Source organism: Fukomys damarensis, unplaced genomic scaffold, assembly GCF_012274545.1.
Source record: "Fukomys damarensis isolate Sample0158 unplaced genomic scaffold, DMR_v1.0_HiC HiC_scaffold_9, whole genome shotgun sequence".
NCBI classification, from domain to species: Eukaryota; Metazoa; Chordata; class Mammalia; order Rodentia; family Bathyergidae; genus Fukomys; species Fukomys damarensis.
Window position 1 is genome coordinate 23,883,993 of NW_022900921.1, and position 22,679 is coordinate 23,906,671.

Below are 22,679 nucleotides of genomic sequence, written 5' to 3' on the forward strand. Positions count from 1 at the left end.
AAAAAAAAAAAAAAAAAAAAAAAAAAAAAAAAAAAAGCAACCTACATTTGCTATATCCCATACATTGTGGTACATTTTCATCCTCATTTTAAGAGATTTAAAAATTGCCCTTTTAATGCCTTAATTAACACATTAATTGTTCAGGAGCATGCTGTTTAGCTTCTATATATTTGTGAACTCACTGAAGTTCTATAATAAACTTCTAGTTTCATATCACTGGGTTCAGAAAGATACATGATTTCAATCTTAACTGTCTTTAGACTTGTTTTGTAGAACATATGCTGTCCTGGAGGAAGTTCCATGAATAACTGAGAAGAATGTGTGTTCTGCAGCTGTTGCATAGATCATTAGATATTAGGTCCATTTGGTCAAGTAGAGTTTTAATGTCTAATTTTTCCTTATACTCTGTCTGTATGTCCATTGCTAAAAGTGTTGTCAAAACTCCTGTTTATGCAATGTTATCTCTTTCAGATTTATAAATATTTGCTTTATATACTTAGATGTTCTGACAAGTGCATATATAATTCTTGCTGAATTGACACCTTTATCTTCAAATGATCATGTATCTTTTTATTGTTTCTGAGTTATGTCTTATCTGATATAAATATGGCCATTCCTGATTTCTGGCTTCCATTAGCATGGAATAACTTTTTGTTTCTTCACTTTCAGTCTGTCTATAGTAAGCCTCTTGTAGGTAGCATGTAGTTGCCCTGGTTTTTAAAATCCATTCAGCCACTCTTGTCCTTTGATTGGACGATTTAATACATTTACATTCAAGCTAATTAATGACAGATATGATTGCATGACTATCATTTTGTTTTCTATTTTGTATAGATCCTTTTGTTTCTTCCTTGCTATCTTCATATGTGGTAAGAGATTCTCTCTAGTTCTGAGCTTTGATCTCTTGCTTCTTAATTTTTGTGTCTATGGGTTTTTGCTTTCTGGCTACCATGAGGCTTGAAAAATATATATCATGCTATGTATTCTTGTTTTTAGGATCCTTTGTCATTGATTTTTGACAGTCTATTTCTGTTCTGAGAATGTGATTGGAATTAATGTGACTGGAAACTTTGTACCTTCCTGTAGATGGATATTTACAACTTTTTCCAACTTCAAAAAGCTTTCTGCTCCTGTATCTTTTTATTTATTTATTTAGTATCAGGGATGAAACCTGGATCCTTGTGCTTGCAAGGCAGGTGATGGAACCACTGAGCTAAATCCCCAGCCCTGTTACTGTATCTTTAAATAAGGTTTAATCTTTTATTTCTTCTTTAACTCTTATGACTCAAACACTTGCACTTTCAATGCTAGCCCATAAATCCAGTGAACGTTCATATCACTTAACTCTAAAATCTCAAGACACTGTAAGGGTGCTGAGTCTGTGGAGAACTAGACTCTTTTGAGGCTTTCTTTAAACAACTCAGTATTCTTCAGGAATAACAAAAAAGGAATAACAAGGAAGTATTTATAATACCTTGAAGGGAATGTTCCCTACTCTTTCAATTTGTTTTTTGAAACAAGGTCTCACTATGTAGTTAGTCTAGGTTGGCTTTGAATTCACTATGTAGTCCAGGCTGGCTTTCAACTCACCAAGATCCTCCTGCCTCAGCTTCCTGTGTGCAGGATTACAGGCATTCGCCACCGCAGCCAACTACTGCTGCAATTGTTACATCATGGATAAAGCAGGTAGGAGGGGCTTGCCACAAAATGTTGCATTTTCTTGGAAAAAAATAATAGCCAGTAATGAATTCTTACTGAACAGAGTGCTATTTCTGTCCCACTGAGTCCCCCACAATAATCTTACTATCCACTTTAAAATGAGAAAATTAAAATTTTTATTAGTATTGTAGTATGACTAGTTTTGGAAATAAAAAGGTAAAGTACATTGCTAGGAGTAAGGAGGAACATGAGAGGGATAGCAATAATATTTATTTCACAGGCTTATTACAAGTATTTAATGAAGTATCATTTCTCAAACAGAAAAATGCCCGACACATAAAAAATACATAAAGGTCCATTAAATAATATCAAATACTATACAGCTAAGTGGTAGAGCAGGAATTCGATCTCAAATTGACTCCAAGGTTCATATTCTTAACTGTAAGACAATTTTGCCTCATGGCTATGAGCTACATGAATCAATGTCCAACACATACCTGGACTTTCACCACTCTCCTAAAGTAAGTCCATTTATATATCAATCCATCTGTAAGATTTTAGAGCTTTAGGTTTCAAAAATGTAAACCAGTACTTAGGATAGCACAGCAAGTTGGCATTGATCTAACAACAAACCATTTCCTAGCAGCTCATACTAAATGCAAAAGCATGTTGGTACCTACCTAAGCCTCCTACCAAAGAAAATCTTGTTTCCTAAGACAGACACTGGCATTCCTTAAGTCTCTTGAATAATGTATTTTTCCTATACTTGAGGAATTCTACTATTATCAAAAGCCTTTTGGGCCAGGGATTTAGCTCAGTGGTTCCAGCGCCTGCCTCGCAAGCCCAAGGACCTGAGTTTGATCCCTGGTACCCCCAACCAAAATGTAGGTAAGTATATTTTACTTGGTATTGCATTCATTTACCAATCCTCCTTTAATGTACAGATTTCTAAGTGCAGATAAATCCTTTTTGCTTTTAAGAATAGATAAAACTAAAAGAGTATATGCAATAAAACCATGGAATATATTGATATTTTGGATTGTCCAAGATTTTACCATAAAATACATAAGGAAGAACTGAGACTCTAATGTCAAATTCTTTCCCCCTCTCTCTACAAGGTTATAATGAAAATGGCATCTGATTTAAGCGATCAGTGACAAACTACCAAAAAGTTAATATTAGATCTATTAGATGTCACAATCTACTTAAACTGTATCTATGGCTGTTGCCATTATAAAATTCTAAACTTTACTTTTAGCTTGTTTAACTGTATACTATTTAGAAGAAAATACTATCAATAAGCAATACTATATTCTTGTAAAATTCCCATATAAAAGCTTCAAGAAACTTTCCCATTATTAGTTGGACATTTCTTTTGCTCTAGTTTACCCTACATTTCCTCATTTTAAGTCCTGGAATGTGGATCTCTCACATAATGGCAATGTCAAAAATTAACTTTTAATGCCCAACTTTAAAACAATCAGAAAGGTCAGTTTTAGAAAATATATTCTCAACTTCTCCCACAACAAAAAGCTAAATAATGGCATTGCTACTAGTACATTCCCATAGTTGGAACATTAGTAAAGTCAAATTCTAGAAGGTATAGCTCCCATGACCTCAGTAAGCACGTTGTATTTCTCTTAATATCTGACTTAACTTTTTTTTTCTTCCTTACACATATTGTATACATCTGAAAGGAGGAACACAAAAGTGTTTTGTTAGGTGGTAGGACAAATGTGATTTTTTTCCCTTAAATATACTTTTTTAAGGGACATGTTTCTTTTTTCCAGAAAGATTCTAAAAGCTCCAAATGGGACTGGGAATGTAGTTCAGTGGTAGTGCACTTGCCTAGCAAGCCCAAGGCCTTGGGTTCAATTCCCATAATTATATAATATGTACATAAATATTGTAAAAATGACTATAATCTTAATTCTCAGAAAACAGAGAAAGGAAAATCACTATAAATTATGTATATGTAGTACTGTGTGTGTTTATATATATAGTATGTGTGCATACTGTGAATATATTCACTATATATATTATATATACAGTAAAACAATGGATTGTGAGTAACTTGTTCTGTAAGTGTTCCACAAGACAAGCAAACATTTCTAATAAATTTTAACATGATAAATGAGTGATATCTTGGAATATGAGTAGCAGGTGATGCTGAATGTCCAATGATCACAACTAAGGCAATGATTCATTTCTCTCCCTTCCTGCCTTCTTGATCTCTATCTCTGTCTGTCTCTCTCTCTGCAGTATTGTGGATGATCATTTCCCAACAGCAAGAGATTATGGAGATCTGGTCTGCAGAAGAGGAAGAGAAAAAGGTGGAGGAATTCCTCACTTTAAATGAGATTAGAGAAATTTGTAAAATGTGGGAAATAGTGCAAAATTCTATAGAAAAGCACCATCCAAATAAGGCTGTAGCAATGAGAGTGATAAATCTGTGTAACAACAATGCAATGTCCTATTTTCATAAAATCCTTAAAAAGGAAGCAGGTGTCATCAGATAGGTTCCTTGTTAAAGTTGCATGAAAAGAAAAAGATTCCACTGAGCCAATAGATAGAACTGGTTCCATTAGTGATAGTGAAGGTTGTCCTACACAATAATCCTCCTCCCTCATCTCCCTCACACCAGCCACAAAGGTTTTCAAAGCTAAGTACAGGTTAGCATGGGAAGGTGGCACATGGGAGGCTGAGGTAAGATCACTGAGTCTGAGGCTAGCCTGGACTACAGAGTGAAACCCTGTCTTAAAAAACAAACAAACAAAAGGGAAGTGGTGGTTAATTTTTAAACTTTTCTTTATATTTTGTATTTATTCCTTTTTATTATTTTGTATTATATTACAGTATTATAATCATTTTATATGACTATTTTGGGGTTATGGAATGAATCATCTGAGTTTCCATTATTTCTTATGGGGATGCTTTTGTTTTTGCTTTTCTGAGACAGGGTCTTGCTATGTGGTTCAGGCTTGCCTTGAACTCACTGTGTAGCACAGGCTGGCCTCAAACTTATAGCAATCCTCCTGCCTCAGCCTCCTGAGTACTGGGATTACAGGGGTGCACCACTATGCCTGGCTTGAGGTCATTTTGATATATGAGTGCTTTGGATCACAAGCATGTTTCCAGAATGAATTATGTCCACAAACCATTTTATATATAAATACAGAAAAACACATTATATCAAATCTTTATTATCTTTTATTACCTAGAAGGGAAAAGTAATCTTACAAGTGCTGCAGTCTGTACTTCTGACTGGGTATTGATTAAGTTTAGCAATGTTACAATAAGCTTTTAGAGCACAGGAAAAATAAATTCAAAGATATCATTAATACTGCCTATTCATTAAAATGCTACCGTATTTTTCTCTGAGATTTTATGACAAAAATAATCTTGAAATATGTTTCACACTTCCAACTTATTAAATCAGAACTATTTCTCTGTGGACAATGAATTTTTTTCACCATCCTCATTTCCTTTAATCTGAATGTTTTATATGAAAATTTGTCCCTCCCTGATAAAAGATTAAACTTCCAAAACCTAATACTTTTAGATTCATACTTTTACCATTCAAGTATAACTCATGTCCCTATTTTCTGTTCCTTTTTTAGAATGCCTAAGAGCATGTACTATTTTATTTTTTTATTTTTTGGTACCAGGGATCGAAATCCGGTCCTTGCACTTGCAAGGAAGGTGATGGAATCACTGAGCTAAAATCCCTGGCCTATTAAAAAAAAAGAAACAAAAACAAAACAAAACAAAAAAAAGTATTTTCAATTATCTGCTCACCTTACTCAGGCTATGTCATAAGTTCTGGTCAGTATATTTAGTGTATGTAGAAAACAAAAACACAAATGCACACAAGAATCTGTATTCTACCCCAAGAATCAATCCACTATAGACTGTAATAATCTTCTTGCTTGATTCAAAGACTATTACATTTAATTTCATCTAGCAACAGAAAAGCAATTCTTCCCATTCCGGGCTCTTGTTACAGCTTAAGTGTCATATTCAGTTTTTATTCCAAACATTGGGTATCATTTTGTTTCTCATGTTCCTTTCAATTATGTCCTACATGTTACACGTAGTGGTATGCCTCAACTTTTTATTTCAAAATTATGAGAATTTAAAGGATATATAAACTACGCTGAGTCATTCAAGAAATCTATAAATTACATGATGCAATCATCACAAACACAAAGTAGGAAAAAACAGATTCACAGTAGGATTTGTTCAGTATTCCTGTCTGTTCATTTTAGGCTTTGTAATAAACATATACTTAAAATTATTATTTCCAGAGTAAATTCTAACCCAGGAACTGACTAGTGACTACCAGAAAAAATACAATGTAGATAGTGAAACTCTGTATTACAGGATCAGTGGTGATCCACCACTCTCTCACTTTAAAGTGATACTCATCAGTTATAAAGCCAGGAAGTGGTTCCAAATGTCCACATGCTGATACAATAAATGCTGAGAGAGCATTTTCAAGAAGTCTCCAACATATCCCTTGGGACAACTGCCACTTTACAAGATTTTCCAGTACTCTACTAACAATAACTTAAGAACATGGTCCCAGAAAAATTTGATTATGCTTTCTTTAGATCAGACAAAGCCTTTCTTTCTTACACCTTAAGGACCTCAAGGAAACTTGTTTTCCCACATAGTTTAACTGCTCAAGTCTGAACAGACTGAGTTTTAAGCTGAAAACATTCAGCTTGGACACAAGTCAGAGGTAATGATGAAAAAGGATAACTGAGTAAAATGGCCCCCAAAAAGATGAGCAAGATTTATCATTTTTTTTCCTATCTGGTCCAGTTAAATAAGGTTTTACTTCAAAACTGTGATTTTGTGAAATCAAATAAAATTTGTTGACTAAGATCAAAGACTCACCTCATTTTTTATTACTGTTATTTACATTTCAAAATACGAACACAAGATTCTTTAAAACCCACATTTTACTTGGGAGGCTGTGGCATGAAGATCACTGTGGTCTGAGGACAGCCTGGACTACATGGTGAGTTTAATGCAAGCACAACGTCCTGAGATGAATCCCCAGTACCAAAAAAAAAAAAAAGAAAAAAAGATGACTAAAAAATTAAGTAAGTAAAAAATAAAAACTCACATTCTATCACATTTATTGAACCATGTTTCTTGCAATGAGGAAAATATAATTCTGCTGCAATGAAAGAAAAATCAATAAAAAATGCCCACCATAGGTGGTGAGAATATTGAATTAAACAACAAAAGACAGAACTTACAGTTGGGCTATTTTTTTTATTCCTCATTCAGATTGAAACTCCTCTGTGCCTCAGTTTCATCCTCCGTAAAATGGCGATATTAACATCAGTCTTCCACAAAGTCAAAGTAGTCATTTTTTTAAAGAGTCAAAAATGTATATAAAGATTCTTTAAAAACAAAATATAAGCCTACCATGGTGGTACACACTTGTAATCTCAGCACTCAGAAAATGAAGGTGGAAGGATCATGAGTAGAAGTCCAGCCTGGGCTATACAGTGAGTTGAAAGCCAACCAGGACTACAAAGAGATACACCCCACAAAAGGGTTAAAAAGTTACCAAAGCGCACCATAAACAATCATAGTCTTTCTGACAGATTGGTTAATTATATCTGTGAAGCGTGAACAAATGAAAAGCCATGACTTCAATAACACCCACTAATTCAGCCATTATTATGTATCCATTACATATAAACCAATGTATTATTTACATACAAGTATGTTATTAGGTATACTTGGTGTATGTTTGCTGTACAAACAACAGTTGCAGTTTTTTGTTGTTGTTGTTTTTTGAGACAGGGTCTCACTATGTAGTTGAGACTGACTTGGAACTCACTGTGTAGCCCAGGCTGGTCTCAAACTCTCAGCGATTCTCCTGCCTCAGCCTCCCGGGTGCTGGGATTACAGGCATGTGCCACCACGTCCAGCATTTTATTTTAATAAGTAAAAATAGGACAAATATCATGAAATATGTCAGTAAATATCTCAATTATAACAAAGCATGTTATAAAAAATTATGCATGCTATAAAGTTTAAACTGTTATACAGTTTAAACTTATATTTGCATACTTAATAATTTCTCCTTAAAATACAATGCTCTAAATAATTTTGGTGTTTTTTTTGCACTAGGGATCAAACTCAGGATCTTGTGCTTGCGAGTCAAGTGCAGTGCCACTGAGCTAAATCCCTGGCCCCATGCTCTAAATAATTTTAATATATAGGTATGACTGTCAATTCTGATGTACCAACTTCAGTGGATTAAGAAACACCTAGTAAGGCTCAGCTTTAGCTAAGTGGCGCCACGCTTGCCTCACAAGTGCAAGGTGCTGAGTTTGACCCTTGGTACCAAAAAAAAAAATAATAATAAAAATAAAAAATCTAGTAGATTAGTAAAGCATGCCTTTGGGTATGTCTGGGTGAGTTACAGAGGCATGGTCTTGGGTAGTCTATATGCTGCCTGGTCCATTCCTCTCTGGCACTGTTCCCCAGTTTTGCTTCCCAGACACCATGAACTAAGCACTTCTGTACTGCCATGCCCTTCCTCCATGAAGTTTCTTTTTTTGGAGCCTTTCAACCATGTGCTGAATCTCCTAGAAACCATGAGCTAAACTAAATCACTTCTCCTTTAAATTGTGGGTGTCAGATATTGTATCCCATGGACATGAAAAGTAATACAGAAGGAATGTGGTTTAAAAGGGAAAGATAAAAGGTGAATTATTTCTGCTCCCAGAGTGAAATTGATCCTTAGCAAAGTGTTTCTAAAAATCAGTTCCAGCAGTTAATATCCCCAGATTCTTGCTCTTCTCCAGCAGCCCCCAAAATACCTACTAAAAATTGATCACACACACCATACATTCCTAAATTCATGTAATTCTTAAAAAGTGGTTTCACTACTCTTAGTTATATAGCACTCCATATTGGGTGAAATCGATAGTTTTACTTCACTCAACCTAAGCACTGAATCAGCTGAATGGAAACCTAACAAAATTCCACTGGACTAAATATAATTACCTTACTGTTCACATCCAAATCAAGCCAAGTTACCACTATGTTTGCAATTAAACACAAAATAAATAGGGAGACCTTAACAAGCAAATTAGGTCACTGGCTCCTTTTGTCAAATGGCCAAATAAGAATCTATCCCAGGGCCAGGGATTTAGCTCAATGGTTTGGTGGCCTGCCTCGCAAGCGCAAGGACCCAAGTTCGATCTCCGGTACCAAAAAAAAGAATCTATCCCAGAGTTAATTACTATGAACCGGTTAGTAATAATTTCCAAAATCAAATGAAATAAAGCCAACTAGTAAACTTTTCATTTTCCAAATAATAAAAGTCACAACTGTCCATTTATTATTTCAGCTATTTACTCAATCAACAATTATTTATTGCAAATATACTAGGAACTATACCAGATACTAGGAATACAGAAAAGAATAAATCAGATAATGTCCTTGCCCTCACAAAGTTTACAATGTTCTGGAGAAACACAGAAATAAGTAAACAAATAATTTCTAAAAGCAACTTAAAAAATAATACACTGGTGAAGCACATTATTTTTAAGAACTATAATAAATGCACCACATCATTCATATTCCAAGTAAAGGGAACAGGACAAAGTGCTGAAATGGAAAAAAGCTATGACTCACTCTTCAGAGCCAAAGACTTCCACTGACAACCCTTCTGCTTCCTGTTGACCTAATCCACTCTTCATAAGCAATGGTCAGGTCTAATAAACAAGGCAGGTACCAGAGCTCACCTACCAGACCCTTCTCAGTACCTCATATTCTCGTTCCTCCATTAGAAACCACAGACAAAACTGTCAAACAGTGCTCATTCACCAGGCATTTTTTTTTCCCCAGTACTGGGAATCAAACTCAGGACCTTGTGCTTGCCAGGCAGGCATGGTGCGACTAAGCTACATCCTGGCCCCACCAGGCATTTTTTCATGAAGTACTTCCTGTCTGGATTTCCTAAGGTTAAACATAAAACTAAATTGCCAATTCTAGCAAAAACCTAGATTATTTTATGCCCGAGAGAAGAGGGAAAAAAGAAGCTAAGTAAGAGGCAGCAAAAGTAGACCTAACAGCACCATGTTGCTTTTCTAGCACCAAGTTGATTTCCAGCTTCAAAAATTCTAAGAGGTAAGGCATACATTATAAATCATGAAACAATTTCACTTACACAGCACATTACAAAGCCAAAGTTTCTCTAAGAGAAAGACTATAGGAGGGTTTTTGTTTTTTGAGGGCTTATTCTTTACCCTTGAATTTCTGGCAAAAATGAACTGGGACCAGGGGTGAAGATAGTAGTAAACAAACTTCCAGAATCTGTAACTAGATTGTAGCTACCAGTATAGCTACAGCCACCACTCTGGTCTCTGCTTTTTTTATTTTTTGGTACTGGGGACCAAACTTGGGACCCTGTGCTTGTCAGGCAGGCAGTGGCACCACTGAGCTAAATCCCCAGCCCTCTTTGCTATTTTTAATGCTTTCTGTTAAGCAGTTTTCTCATCATTATAATTAATTTGGGTAACATTTTCTTTAAACTGTATAAATTTCTTAATTATAATACTATTCCTTGAGTAATCCTATGAAACTCCAAATACATAATGCAATGCCCAATACATTATCCTACACTTCAGAGTAGAGGAAAAAAAAAAAAAAGAAACTATACGTTAGGTAAAGATTTCTACTAGGGTCTTGTCACATGAATTATAAAGCTGGCTCCAAAGAACCCAAGAAAACAGTTTCATAAATATGATTCAGATTACTTTATAACATTTATTTCTGTATTTCTAAGAACTATAATAAAAAGTTCCACAATGTTAAATTTCAAACATAAGAATCATCATGATATGAACTGTTAGCTTATGCTCAGTTAAACTGATTGTGAAGACACTGAGATGAAGCATCTCTTGCCTTTTGTGAAATTTAGGCAACTTTCTGCAGATGTGTTACTAATTGGGAAAACCATAGCTCAGCACAGTGTCTTTTAATATGGACACATTTATATCTACTCACATAAAACTGTACAAATGAGCAAATTAACATATGAATGTCTAGTACCCATTAAATGCTACAGCAAGCTCAGAAGTACCTGCTCAATGTATGCTCTAATTTTCACAGAGTAAATGAACAATGCTCAGTGAAAATATTAACTATCACACTATAACTTTCATGTTTAGCTTTTGAGTATATCTGGTAAGGCTAGTGAATGAAACTAAAAAAAAAAAAAAAATAACCTACTGGACTTTATAAAACCAAATCAATTCTTTTTAATTTTTTGGGTGAGCCAGGGCTTTACTGACTGAAAATAAAAGGAAATTAAATGCTGAGGCTGATGATAGCTGATACTGAGAGTTATAGGCCAATATGTTAAATGTGAGACATACCTAAAAAAGAAAGCAACACTGCTATAGAAGTTTGAATCTACTGATTTCATGCAGTATGCTAAAAAAACTAAAAAGCAGCCAGGCATGGTGGTGCATGCCTATAAATCATAGCATTCAGAGGCAGGAGTATGAGCCCAGCCTGGGTAACTTAGTGATTTAGTAAGATCCTACCACAAAATAAAAAATAGGTTGGGGTGAGGGACACCACAGATCAGTGCAAAAGTCTGGCCTCAATTCCCTGCAGTGAAAAGAAGACAAAAACAAAACAAAACTAACAAAGAAACAAAAAAAATCTAAAAACTTAGGAAGTCAAATGATTTAAGATCACAGATATAGAAATGCAGGGGTAAGCAGAACTAGCTCTTAAGTATTCTGTCTCATAGACCTTTTCATTAATCTATGGTTGGGTCCTATTTAATGAAGTTCCTGTTCTAAAATTAAGCAAAGCTTCTATGAAGGAAATACTCCTTCTGTGCTGGAGATGTAGCACAGTGGTTAAGGTCCTGAGTCAGAGCCCCAGCACTACACATATATACACAGAAAATATTGAAAATATTACTTTTTCTCCCACAGCATTATAAAGTCAAAGATGAGTTACAGTTAAATGTTAATTGAACCTAAAGCATTAAGAGTACCAAAGTCTCTGTCCAGTGCAGCCAACATTCTAAGATAAATAATGTATAAAAATGGCCATGATAGAAAATTATTTTTGAAAGTAGGAGTGGAAAAAGGGAAGTACTATATAAAAATAATAAATGAAAATTCAAAGGGTAACAGATTATTTCTGGGGGGGAAAATAAGAACGGCTCTCAGACTTGGGTTTCTGTTGTTTATTTTTTATTTTTTTAAGACTGGGTCTTGCAATAGATAACAGGCTGGCCTTGAAATCTCAGCCATCCTCTTGCCTTAGCCTCCCAAGTGCTGGAATTGCAGGTGTGTGCCACCACACCCAGCTCAGACTCATTTAGTAATGAAAGATTATTCTGATGCTGGAAGACAGCAGAAGAAAAGAGGATGAGTATAGATCCACTATAGCCCAGTGAACAATCATCTTCCATTAAAATTAAACCTACCTAAATCTACACTGTGGTATATACAAGATTTTTCAAAAAAGATCAATGTCATGGGAAGAAAAGGGGAAGGAAAAGTTGTTCTAGACTTAGACTGAAGAGATAAAGCTAATGTTTAAATATTGTACTGACAAGACTTGATTTTAAAAAGAATCAAAAGGGCTGGGGATTTAGCTCAGTGGACCACACCTGCCTCTCAACCTCAAGGTCCTGAGTTTGACCCCCCAGTACCAAAATAAAAGCAAAAACAAACAAAAAAATCTATAAAATATTTTTGAGACAATGGAAGAACTCTGATTATGTACTAGTCCTTGGAGAATATGAAGAATAATCTTAGGAGTATTTTGGTTATAAAGAAGAGACTTTTAAGAGATACATATATGTTGAATGTTTTAATGTCCACGCTGACTTTCAGTGAAGATATTTATCTGTTTCTACACACACACATTTATTGTACTAGAGTCTTCAATATGGTTGAAAACTGTCATTAAAAAGGTTTGAGGGCCAGGGATTTAGCTCAGTGGTTCCACCACTTGCCTCAGAAGCACAAGGACCTGAGTTCAAAACCCGGTACAAAAAAAAAAAAAAAGGTTTAAAATAAGAACCAGATGTAATTTGGTAAAGAAAATCTAACTGATTGATTCCTTTCAAGAAAAGAAGAAACTAAACACAAAGTACCATGAATGTAGGCCTCTTCTCAGAACAAGATCAAAACTCAAGCAGAAGTCAGGCATGGTGGTGCATACCTGTAATCCCAGCACCTGGGAGGCTGAGGCATGAGGATCACTGTGAGTTCGAGACCAGCCTGGGCTACATAGTGAGTTCCAGGTTAGTCTCAACTACATAGTGAGACCCTGTCTCAACAAACTAACGAAGAACCCAAGCAGACCCGCAAAATACTAGCCCAAACTCTTTGTACTTGCTAGAAAACTGGAACCAAAGAGACAGACATATACATGTAAAAAAGTTAAACATAATTTTAATGCTTAATATATGATTATGACTTTAAATTACACAATAAAAATGTTAGACTATAACAATCTAGTATATCAGAATTCTGTGTAAAATAACCTTGCAAAATGTGGCACTGTCAGAAATGATTGTTCGAACCACAGGTAAATAACTAGTATCACAAATAATACTGCCCTACAGCTTGGTCTATTGATTGTGGCAATTATTCCTCCCAAATCTGAGGACATACACTGCTAAGTCACACTTCATCTATCCCCTCTACAATCTTAACAATCTTCTAAAATGCTATGTTTTTTCTCATCTCTGGACCAGTAATCTCCTCTGCAAACAATATGTTTTATCATTATCTTCACCTCTTTGAAAATCGTCTTATAGGACCTTCTCAGTGAAGAGTTCTGACCTTGCTCCCCAGTACTCCTTGAGTTTTCATAATACTGTTTTCATTGCTATAAAGACTTAAAACTTTACCTAATTATTTCAAAAAATGATTCCTCCAGTAGACCATAAGCTTCTTGGTATCACAGAACCAGACTTATTTGTAATTCTAATTAAAGCAGGCTTCAAGGGCCTGGAGTTAAAATAACAAAGGCTGGCTATGTTGAAGTTTCAGGAAAAGCCTGGAATGGTGATATGTGCCTGTAGTCCCAGCTACTCAAGAGGATATGGTGAGAGGATCACTTGAGCCCACAAGTTCTATTGACCAGCTAGCTAATCAACAGAGAGCTAGACCCCCCCATCTCAAAAAGGAAAAAAAAAGTTTCAGGAAGAAGCACTCAACGCACCTAACAAATAAAGTATTTGCCCTGAGTTGAAAGTAGATTCATAACTGAATGAACTTGACCATGCGTTACTCTATCCCAGGGATGGTGAACCTATAGCATGCATGTTTTTGTGGGTTTTTTAAAAGACAAAAGATGTTAATGTATGAGTTTCTTCTAAACTAAGACCTCAGTATCCAAGTTTAATTGCAGTGTTGGCACTGTCTGATAAATAAGTGGGTCTTGGGTTGCAGTTTGGTACTCAGTCTCTAAAAGATTCACCATCACTGCTACCCTCTGATGTCCTTGTTACAAAGCCCACAAGCATGGAAGCTACCTTGCTTACAACTGAGTCCTATCTATAATGAATGCATAAAATTAAAGATTTTCTTGAGAACTTGATCAGAAAAGCTCAATAGTTACTTAGTCAAGGGCTGAGGGTGTAGCTAAATGGTATGGCACTTACCTAGCATGCTCAAGGCCCTGGGTTTGATTCTAGCACCACAAAATAAAGTTTAAAAAATTACTCAGTCAAGTCTTGAGCAAATGTTTATCAACAAGACCTCATGTGCAAGTAAAATTCATTTAAAATTATTTTCACAGGTAAATATTCCTTTTTCTTAAATGTCTAACTTTGATAGAAATTCCATTTCTGAAAACAGCTTTAATGTAAACTTCTAAAAGTTTTATTGCCAACATGCAGGACTATGGCATTAGAACACCCAATGTATACTCAGCAATATTTAACCTCTCAGCTCAATATATGGATATATTTTTAAAAAAAAAACCTGATTTTTGCTGAGTGTCAAAGTAGCTGATGCAAGAATATATGCTGACTGTCCTTCACAAACACACAGGCATCTTTTCATATGAATTAGTAAAGTTTCAACCTATGGTCCTTGAACTACTAATGAATCATGAGCAGCCTACTGATAGGTAGGTAGCCCAGTACTGCCCAAAGCAGAAAGCTGGGAGGGACAGCAGGAAGAATCACATGCAGTGGTCCAGCAAATGAAGACTAAACCATGCAGATGGTCGACAGTAAGAAAAAAATGGAGAATCAATAAATCAGAAATTGCTTATTATGTCCAATTAATTTTATCATAATGCTTAACCTAAATCAATCTAATACTTTCTTACAACAAGAATTTGTTTTACTCAAAAGTCACAAAAGCTATAACTAATTTGTTAATGTAAAAGCAAAAAGTTTATTAGTGATTAACACTCCCTAATCATTCTCACTAGGAAATTCACCTAAATAAAATACTACTAGCAAGGTGCTAGGAGAGCTTTGCATTTATAGCAACAAAATTAGGTTTAAGTATAAAACCCACCTATTTAAATTTGTCTAAAAGAAAGAGATGTCATACACCAGGATTATTAAAAGTCAGAGGAATGAAAATTCCTATCATTTCTAATGGCTTAAAAGCTTCTGCTGATTCTCAAAACTTCTAACTTTAATACAGTACCAATAATTGATTTCACAATAAATTAAAATTTAAAAAGAGAAGCCCCATTGAATATCTATACCAAGAATCTTCTTTTAAAACACCTTTCACTATAAATTCTATGATCATCTTGCCTGAGACCTCCATTCTTTGACAGAAAATTTAAAACAGAGGACGACTACCCCAAGTGAAGTTAGGTGATTGGGTAGCAGTTACAGTTAAAGTGACTCTAGTCCATTTTTATTGTAAACTCCAAAGATAAAATCTTTTTCCAAAAAAGATTCAGTTTTCTGTGTCTTCCAGAATGTATATTTACACCCTGGGTACCACTGTTTTTCTAACCTATACTTGTCATTGCCTATTTTCATTTTTGGTCTTTCCTCTCAGCTTCACTCTTCCCAATAAAATCAGCCAAATTCTGCTTTCTGTCAAGTAAATATCCCGTATTTCATGAAATAAATCTCTTTCCAAAATGGTATGAAATTTTACGCATCTCTCTCATAAGGACCCAGAGGTCTTTTATGGGAATATGAATCACAAAGGAAATATTAAGAAATTTTATTTTCATTGTCATACAAGGGATAAAGAGGAAACTAAATCTCATTCTCAATTTTGATTCACTGTTATAAGCACACCCAAAGAATAGAAACATTAAGAAACTTCGATAAACAACCCAGTTAGATGCAGTGTAGGATAATACACAGGTATTACAGCAAATACAGAAGGAAAAGGGGTACATGATATTCTTCAAAAACGAAGTCTTATAGACAATGTGTCCTGAACTACACCAAGCTCAAAAGGACTACCGGTAATATTCTGGGGTTGAATGCCCACAAAATCTATCTTGCTTTAGAATAAAAGTAAAAAACTATGGCTTGAACTTCTCCAAACACAACTATAATGAAAGCTACTGAATCAAATGATTTTCCGAAATTATAAGAATGATTTGATAAAACCAATCAGATCTATCCATTTAACAGATACCTGTTTTCCCACTTCCTGATAATTTAATAAAATTCAGTCTATTACATGTCAAGCCTATAAAGGTGATTTCTCTAATTTTGCTACCTTTTGTGAAATTCTCATGACTCAATTCTTAGTATTTTATGCCTCTTTCACTTTCTGATTAGTCAGTTTATGCCTTCAGTCAACTTCCCTTAGCCAATTCCAAACCCACATTTATATTCTTGAACATTATGGAGTTCCATTCATAAATTTGTGTACTACCCCCAATATTTCTGGTCACCCAGGTTCACAAACATGGAATGATTTTTTTTTCCTTCTTTTCCCTATCCAATAAATGATCAACTCATGCAAAATTCACCCCCCCCCGGGTTCCTCATTCTAGTCTCTTATTTAATTCTGTACTACTATTTCTCAAACTTTAATGTGCAAAGGAATCCCTTAGAGATCTTGTTAAAATGTAGGCTCTGATGAACAGATGTGGGTGGGCCTCAACATGCTCCCAGGCGATGCCAAAGTTGTCCCAGGGACCACACTTTGGGCAGCAAAGTGCTAGAGTGTAAATTCCTAAGGGCAGAGGACCCCCGCAACACTGTAATCCCAACTAATACATAACAGTTCAATTCTTAGTAACCGAATACACAGCAGGTGGTATACTCTTTGCTGATGAGTCTTTCCATAGCAGCACCCTAGTCACTGTCTAGTCTCACTTCCTGCCACACTGCTAACCAAGGCATCTTACTAACCACTACCTAATGTATACATCATTTATAACCACTTTCAAGCCTTAGTTCATAACTATTTCTCCATCTGGTATGTTCCACCAGTCCACAACGAACATGAAATATGTCTTGAAAACCAGTTTAACATGATCACTTTTAAACAGCTTCTCTAACTCTATACCGTTGAGATTACTTTTTCTTTCTTCCCTCAGCACTTTACAATAAATTGAATTATAGTTAGTTATACTTAGGTATCTTCTGTTTACTGTGTTTTGGTTGTTTCATGTATACATAAATACTGTGCTTTCCTAGAAAAAGGATTTGGATGTAAGAAAAAGCAGCATGACTCCTGTTTTGGACCAATACAACAGAGGGCATTCTATGGGAACTCAATGCTTTGGATTGTAAAATGACCACCTGGAAAACACAACCATCATATCTTGAGGAAGAAACCAAAGTAGGCAGGTATTGGGCATGGTAGTGCGTGCCTACAATCCTAACACTCTAGAAGGCTGACTCAGGAAGATTGTAAGGTCAAGCCCAGCCTGGGGAACTTGGCAACTCACTGGGATCCTGTCTCTAAATAAATTAATTAATTTAGGCCCTGGGTTCAATCCTTAGGAGTGGGGTGGAGTGGGGTGGGGTGGGGGGTGGGGGGGGGGGGGGGTGGGGGGGTTGAAGTAGGTTTATGGATTACTGTTGCCAACTTTTCAAAAACATCTCACTAATAACCTTTCCCCAAATCAGACAGAGGAAATAAATTTTCTATTCACAGCTAAGGAAGCAAATGTTAGTTAACAGATTTGTGAAATATTGGTTCTAGGTCTTTATTCTTTTTTTAAGACAGGGTCTCACAATGTGGACTATGCTGGTCTTGAACTTTCAATCCTCCTCTCTCCCTCCCTCCCTCCCATGGGCTGGAATTACAAGCATATGCATCACATTCAGCTTAGATCTTTATTCTTTTTCTTGGTACCAGGGATTGAATTCCGGACCTTGCGCTTGCAAGGCAGGCAACAGCACCACTGAGCTAAATCCTTAGACCTAGATCTTTAACTTTTATAAGTAAAGGGATCAATGAAGAAAATATATATATTTCAAACTAGAAATATAGGCAATAAAAGGAAAAAATAAATAAATTCAATTATAGTAAACTTACAAACTTTTCTACATCAAAGGATACCATCAAGAGAATGAAGATAATTCATAGAATGGAAGAAAATATTTGCAACTCATAAATCTGATAAGGATTTCACATCCAAAATATGTAAAGAATTCCTACAACCCAGAAAAAGAAAAAAAATCCAAATATGTCATTAAAAATGAGCAAAGGGCTTATACAAAAAATTTTTTTAAAAAAAAATATATAAATAGCTACCAATTACAAGTAAAGATGTTTGACACTATTCACTAGGGAAATGCAAATAAAAAACCACAAGATACCACTTCATATCTACTAATGTTGCTGTGATTAAAAAATGGAAAACAAAAGTTGGTGAAGACATTGCTAGTGGGAATATAAAATGATACAGCTATTGTGGGAAGAAGTCTGCAGTTTCTCCAAAAGATAAACACAGAATTACCATACTACCCATCAAACAATGCCATTCCTAGTTATTCAGCCAAAAGAACTGAAAATGGAGTCAAAACAGATACTTGTACATCAAGACTCATGGCTGCATTATTTACACCAAAATGTATAGACAACCCAAATGTATACCAAAAGATGAATAGGTAAATATAAGTGTAATATATACAATGAAATTATTCAGCCATGAAGAAGATTACACACTGATACATGCTACATTAGGATAAACCTCAGAGATATGGTACATGAAATAAAACACAAAAGACAAATACTGAGATTCAATTTGTACAAAATATTTAGAATTGGCAAATTCATCAAGGTAAAGACTAGTGGTTACCAGGGATTGAAAGGTAAAGAGAACAAAAACACACTGTTGAATGGATCCAGCTTCTGTTTGGAATGATAAAATTTTGGAAATGGGCAGTAGTAACGGTTGTATAACATAAATGTAATTAATGCCACTGAAACATTACAAAAATTGTTAAATTGGAAAATTTTATGTCACATTTTAACACAGTTTTATAAAATGAAACAAAGAAAAAGGAGAAGGAGGGAAAGAAATTGGCACTCTTGAAAGTAGCCTTGGTTTAAACTGTCATGCACGAGCTACGTAATACTGAGCAAGTTATTTAATTTCTCTGAGCTTCAACCTCATCTATTAAATAGATATAATATCTACTTCATAGGGTTGTTGAGGCCTCAATGAGAGAACCTGTTAATCCCTTATCACAAGACCTGTTACATAATAAATACCAGATAAATGGTAGATGTTATTAAAAAACTATTGTTACTCATCAAGTAGGTGTCTGTAAGGCTGCTATATATGAATATCTAAAAGAATTTTGTGACGTTCCAGAGATACTCTGAAATAGACTACAGCAATGGATGTCCAGCATTTGGTTATCTTCCCATAAATCTAGAAACTTGTGATCACCAGGACCAATTCTCTTGGATTATCCCTGAATGTACAGAATGACATGCCCACCAAGTGAATACTCCACATCACTACTCTCATTGAAGTGAATTTAGAAAATAAGTCTACTGGTTGTCTTTTTTTTTTTTTTTTTTGGTACCAGGGATTGTCAGACCTTGAGATCTCGAGCTTGCAAAGCAGGTGGTGGAACCACTGAGCTAAATCCCTGGCCCGGCTGTCTTTAATTATTAGTTTCTCCCTATATATTTATTTTTAAAATCATAAGAAAGTCCAGGGGTGTAGCTCAGTGGCACAGCACCAGCCCGGCAAACGCAAGGTATTAAAAAAAAAAAGGGAGGGTCAGGGATGTAGCTCAGCGGTTCAGTGGCCTGCCTTGCAAGCGCAAGGACCCGAGTTCAATACCCAGCACCAAAAATAATAATAATAATAAAAATAAAAAAAGGGGGACTGGGGATTTAGCACAGTGGCTAAATTTAGCACATGTCTCACAAGCGCAACATCTGAAGTTCGATCCCTTTTGTACCAAAACAAACAAAAAAATTGCCTGGTGTGGTAGTCCACACCTATAATCCCAGCACTTGGGAGACTGAGGCAGGAGGATCACGGTGAGATCACTGCCAGCCTAAAGTACAAAGTGAGACCCTGTCTCAAAAAAACAAAAAACCAACAAAAACATCATAAGGGATTTAATGTCTTTTGGGCCTGGTTAGTACTTGAAAGGGATTTAATTTCTTAGTAAATGCCATGGCTAAAGAGATCCGAAGGCCAACACCTGCATGACACTATCATCCTAATAAACCAAAGAATTATGAAGAATATGCTGTCTAAAACTGTCAACACACACACACACACACACACAAAATAAATAAGTCAAAACAAGGGAAAATTTCAGGAAAATAAAAGCTTGGAGAGAATTGTCAAATAATTTTTTCATAACTTCTATGCTACACCTAACTTTATTAAAATTAGATATTTATAAAAGCAAATCTGGATTCTAATCAAGGTATGCCAGAGGTCTATACTAAATGATTCCAAACTACATAAGACTCTTATAATGTGAACTAAGCCACTTATATATTCTATGATCTTTTGCAAAAATTACCCAAATTCCTTCAGAAAAGTAATCCGCCTAATAAGGAAGCTTTTCTTGATATATATATATATCTATATATCTATAGATAGATATATAGATATATATGTATATATATCTATATATCTATCTATAGATATATAGATATATATATATACATACACACATACATACATTTATGTTCATATCAACACTCCATGCTAACAAGAACTTTCATAACAATATATCCAGGTTAAAACTACTAACCACCATTGTATGCATGAAAAGCTAAGGATGTGTGGCAACATCTTTAGGAAAAAGTTTTTCCCTTTGCACCTCCTCCCAAAAAGAACTCTTTAACAAGCTAACCTGAAACACACACTTAAGCTAATTTCATTAAATGGCAATTAACTCTTAAGTATCATTACCCTAATAAAGAATAAGGGCTTCCATAATTAAATTCCAGAAGTAATCTTTTCATCCCACATCCCATTCTCCCATCCCAGTTATGCCACGGTCATACTCTCCAGAAAAAAAGAATTGTGGTAGTTGGTATATTTTATTTGAACTTTTCTTTGGAAAAGCAGTATTTATGATCCAAAGAACTTAATACTCAAAGAAGTGATACTATAGCTATCTAAATGGATACCACTGGTAATAAATTACTCAAACACACAATTTCATAGTTTTAAAATTCCATACTAACAATGCCTAGTAGTATTCAAAAACACTGGTTCGTTTATTACAGAGAAAAGTATTTATTACAATTTTAACATAAGTGCAAAAAATATATTAAAACACTATAACAAGTACTAACATTCTTGGGTACCCTTAAATGATCACCTCAACTACATGAAGTATCACTCTGACCTTAATCCAAAGCTGTTTTAATTCGGACCCTTATTTTCTACCTTTATTTTCAGTGAGGATCTCATTAATGTGTCACCAGCTGACTATGCTGTAACATGAAATGCACTACAAAATGGCATTTTCAGGGACTTCTGTTTTCAAGACAATCTTTACTGAGCTCTCACACTAACTATCCAGGATTATACTGGATACACAGATTTTAATGAAGTGGCATGGCTGAACATCATGTCATTTAGGAAATTCAGCCAAAAAGTTAGGTATACACTGTTCATGGGCACAGCTTAAGTGATAATGGCAAGCAACTGATCTCAATGTTAGTAAATTAAGTTGTAATCCCTTCTATATTCCAATTTAGTCTAGAAACTTAGAAAAATGGGCCGCACACGTTAGCATCAGGTTGAAATCAAACCACGCTTTCTTTGCTATTCCTGAAAGCTATTCTTTTAACCTAAAACATTCTAACCTCTACGCATCCTAAATAACAGACTCAGAACTTTATAGGTCACTTAAGGGAGAATTAATTTTATCATTATTCTGCTACATACTACAACTACCAATAAAGCGAATTTAAAATACCTGTCAGCGCACAGCTATTTACCATAAAGCTGAAGAAGCGCATTTCATGTTAAATAAAAAATTAAAAAAAAAACTTTAAAGAACTGATCCTACACTGAGGTAAGCCACTCTCACGAGTTTGTACTTTTATCTTACACATTTTACTAAAACGGATCGGAATTTGACGAGTCCAACACCCCTGCGGCGCAAAAAGTCGCGTTTTACTCGAGGCTACAGTTTGCCCCCTCCTCAATGTAATGCCTGGGGCCACTTGAGACTCCTCCAGCCGAGCTCCAGAAACTCGCAGGTTTAAATGGCCAAATTGGAACCAACCAGGGCAGCTGTCATCTGAAACTCGGGAAAGCTGAGCCCAGCCAACTCTGCTGAACAAGGAAGGGTGCAGAGAGATGTGGCGGGGCCCGTCGGAGGGAACGCATTAGGCTCTCTCCCCCTTCTCGCCACCCCTCATCAATCTGCTTTTCTGCAACCCCAGCGCCGTCACCTTGTTCCTGAATAAGTAAACGGCTGGAGAGGGAGTGAGGTGGCCAGAAGGGCAGTTTCAGATCCGAGTTTCCCGAGCCGGGAGATGCGGCCAGAGAGGCCGAGCGCTGCGTCCCCGGCGCGCAGAGGACTTTCTCCCGCGGCGGGAGGGCAG

At 35.6% G+C, this 22,679-nt stretch overlaps 1 protein-coding gene across 1 annotated transcript in view; it reads right to left on the bottom strand.

The window, feature by feature from the left end:
- Ubtd2 (ubiquitin domain containing 2) overlaps window positions 1-22,679 on the bottom strand; it is a 77,540-nt gene that overhangs the window by 53,281 nt on the left and 1,580 nt on the right. Inside the window, exon 2 of the mRNA XM_010622314.2 lies at window positions 22,527-22,659. Coding sequence (XP_010620616.1) covers window positions 22,527-22,659 — 133 coding nt within the window. The remainder of the gene's footprint in view (window positions 1-22,526; window positions 22,660-22,679) is intronic.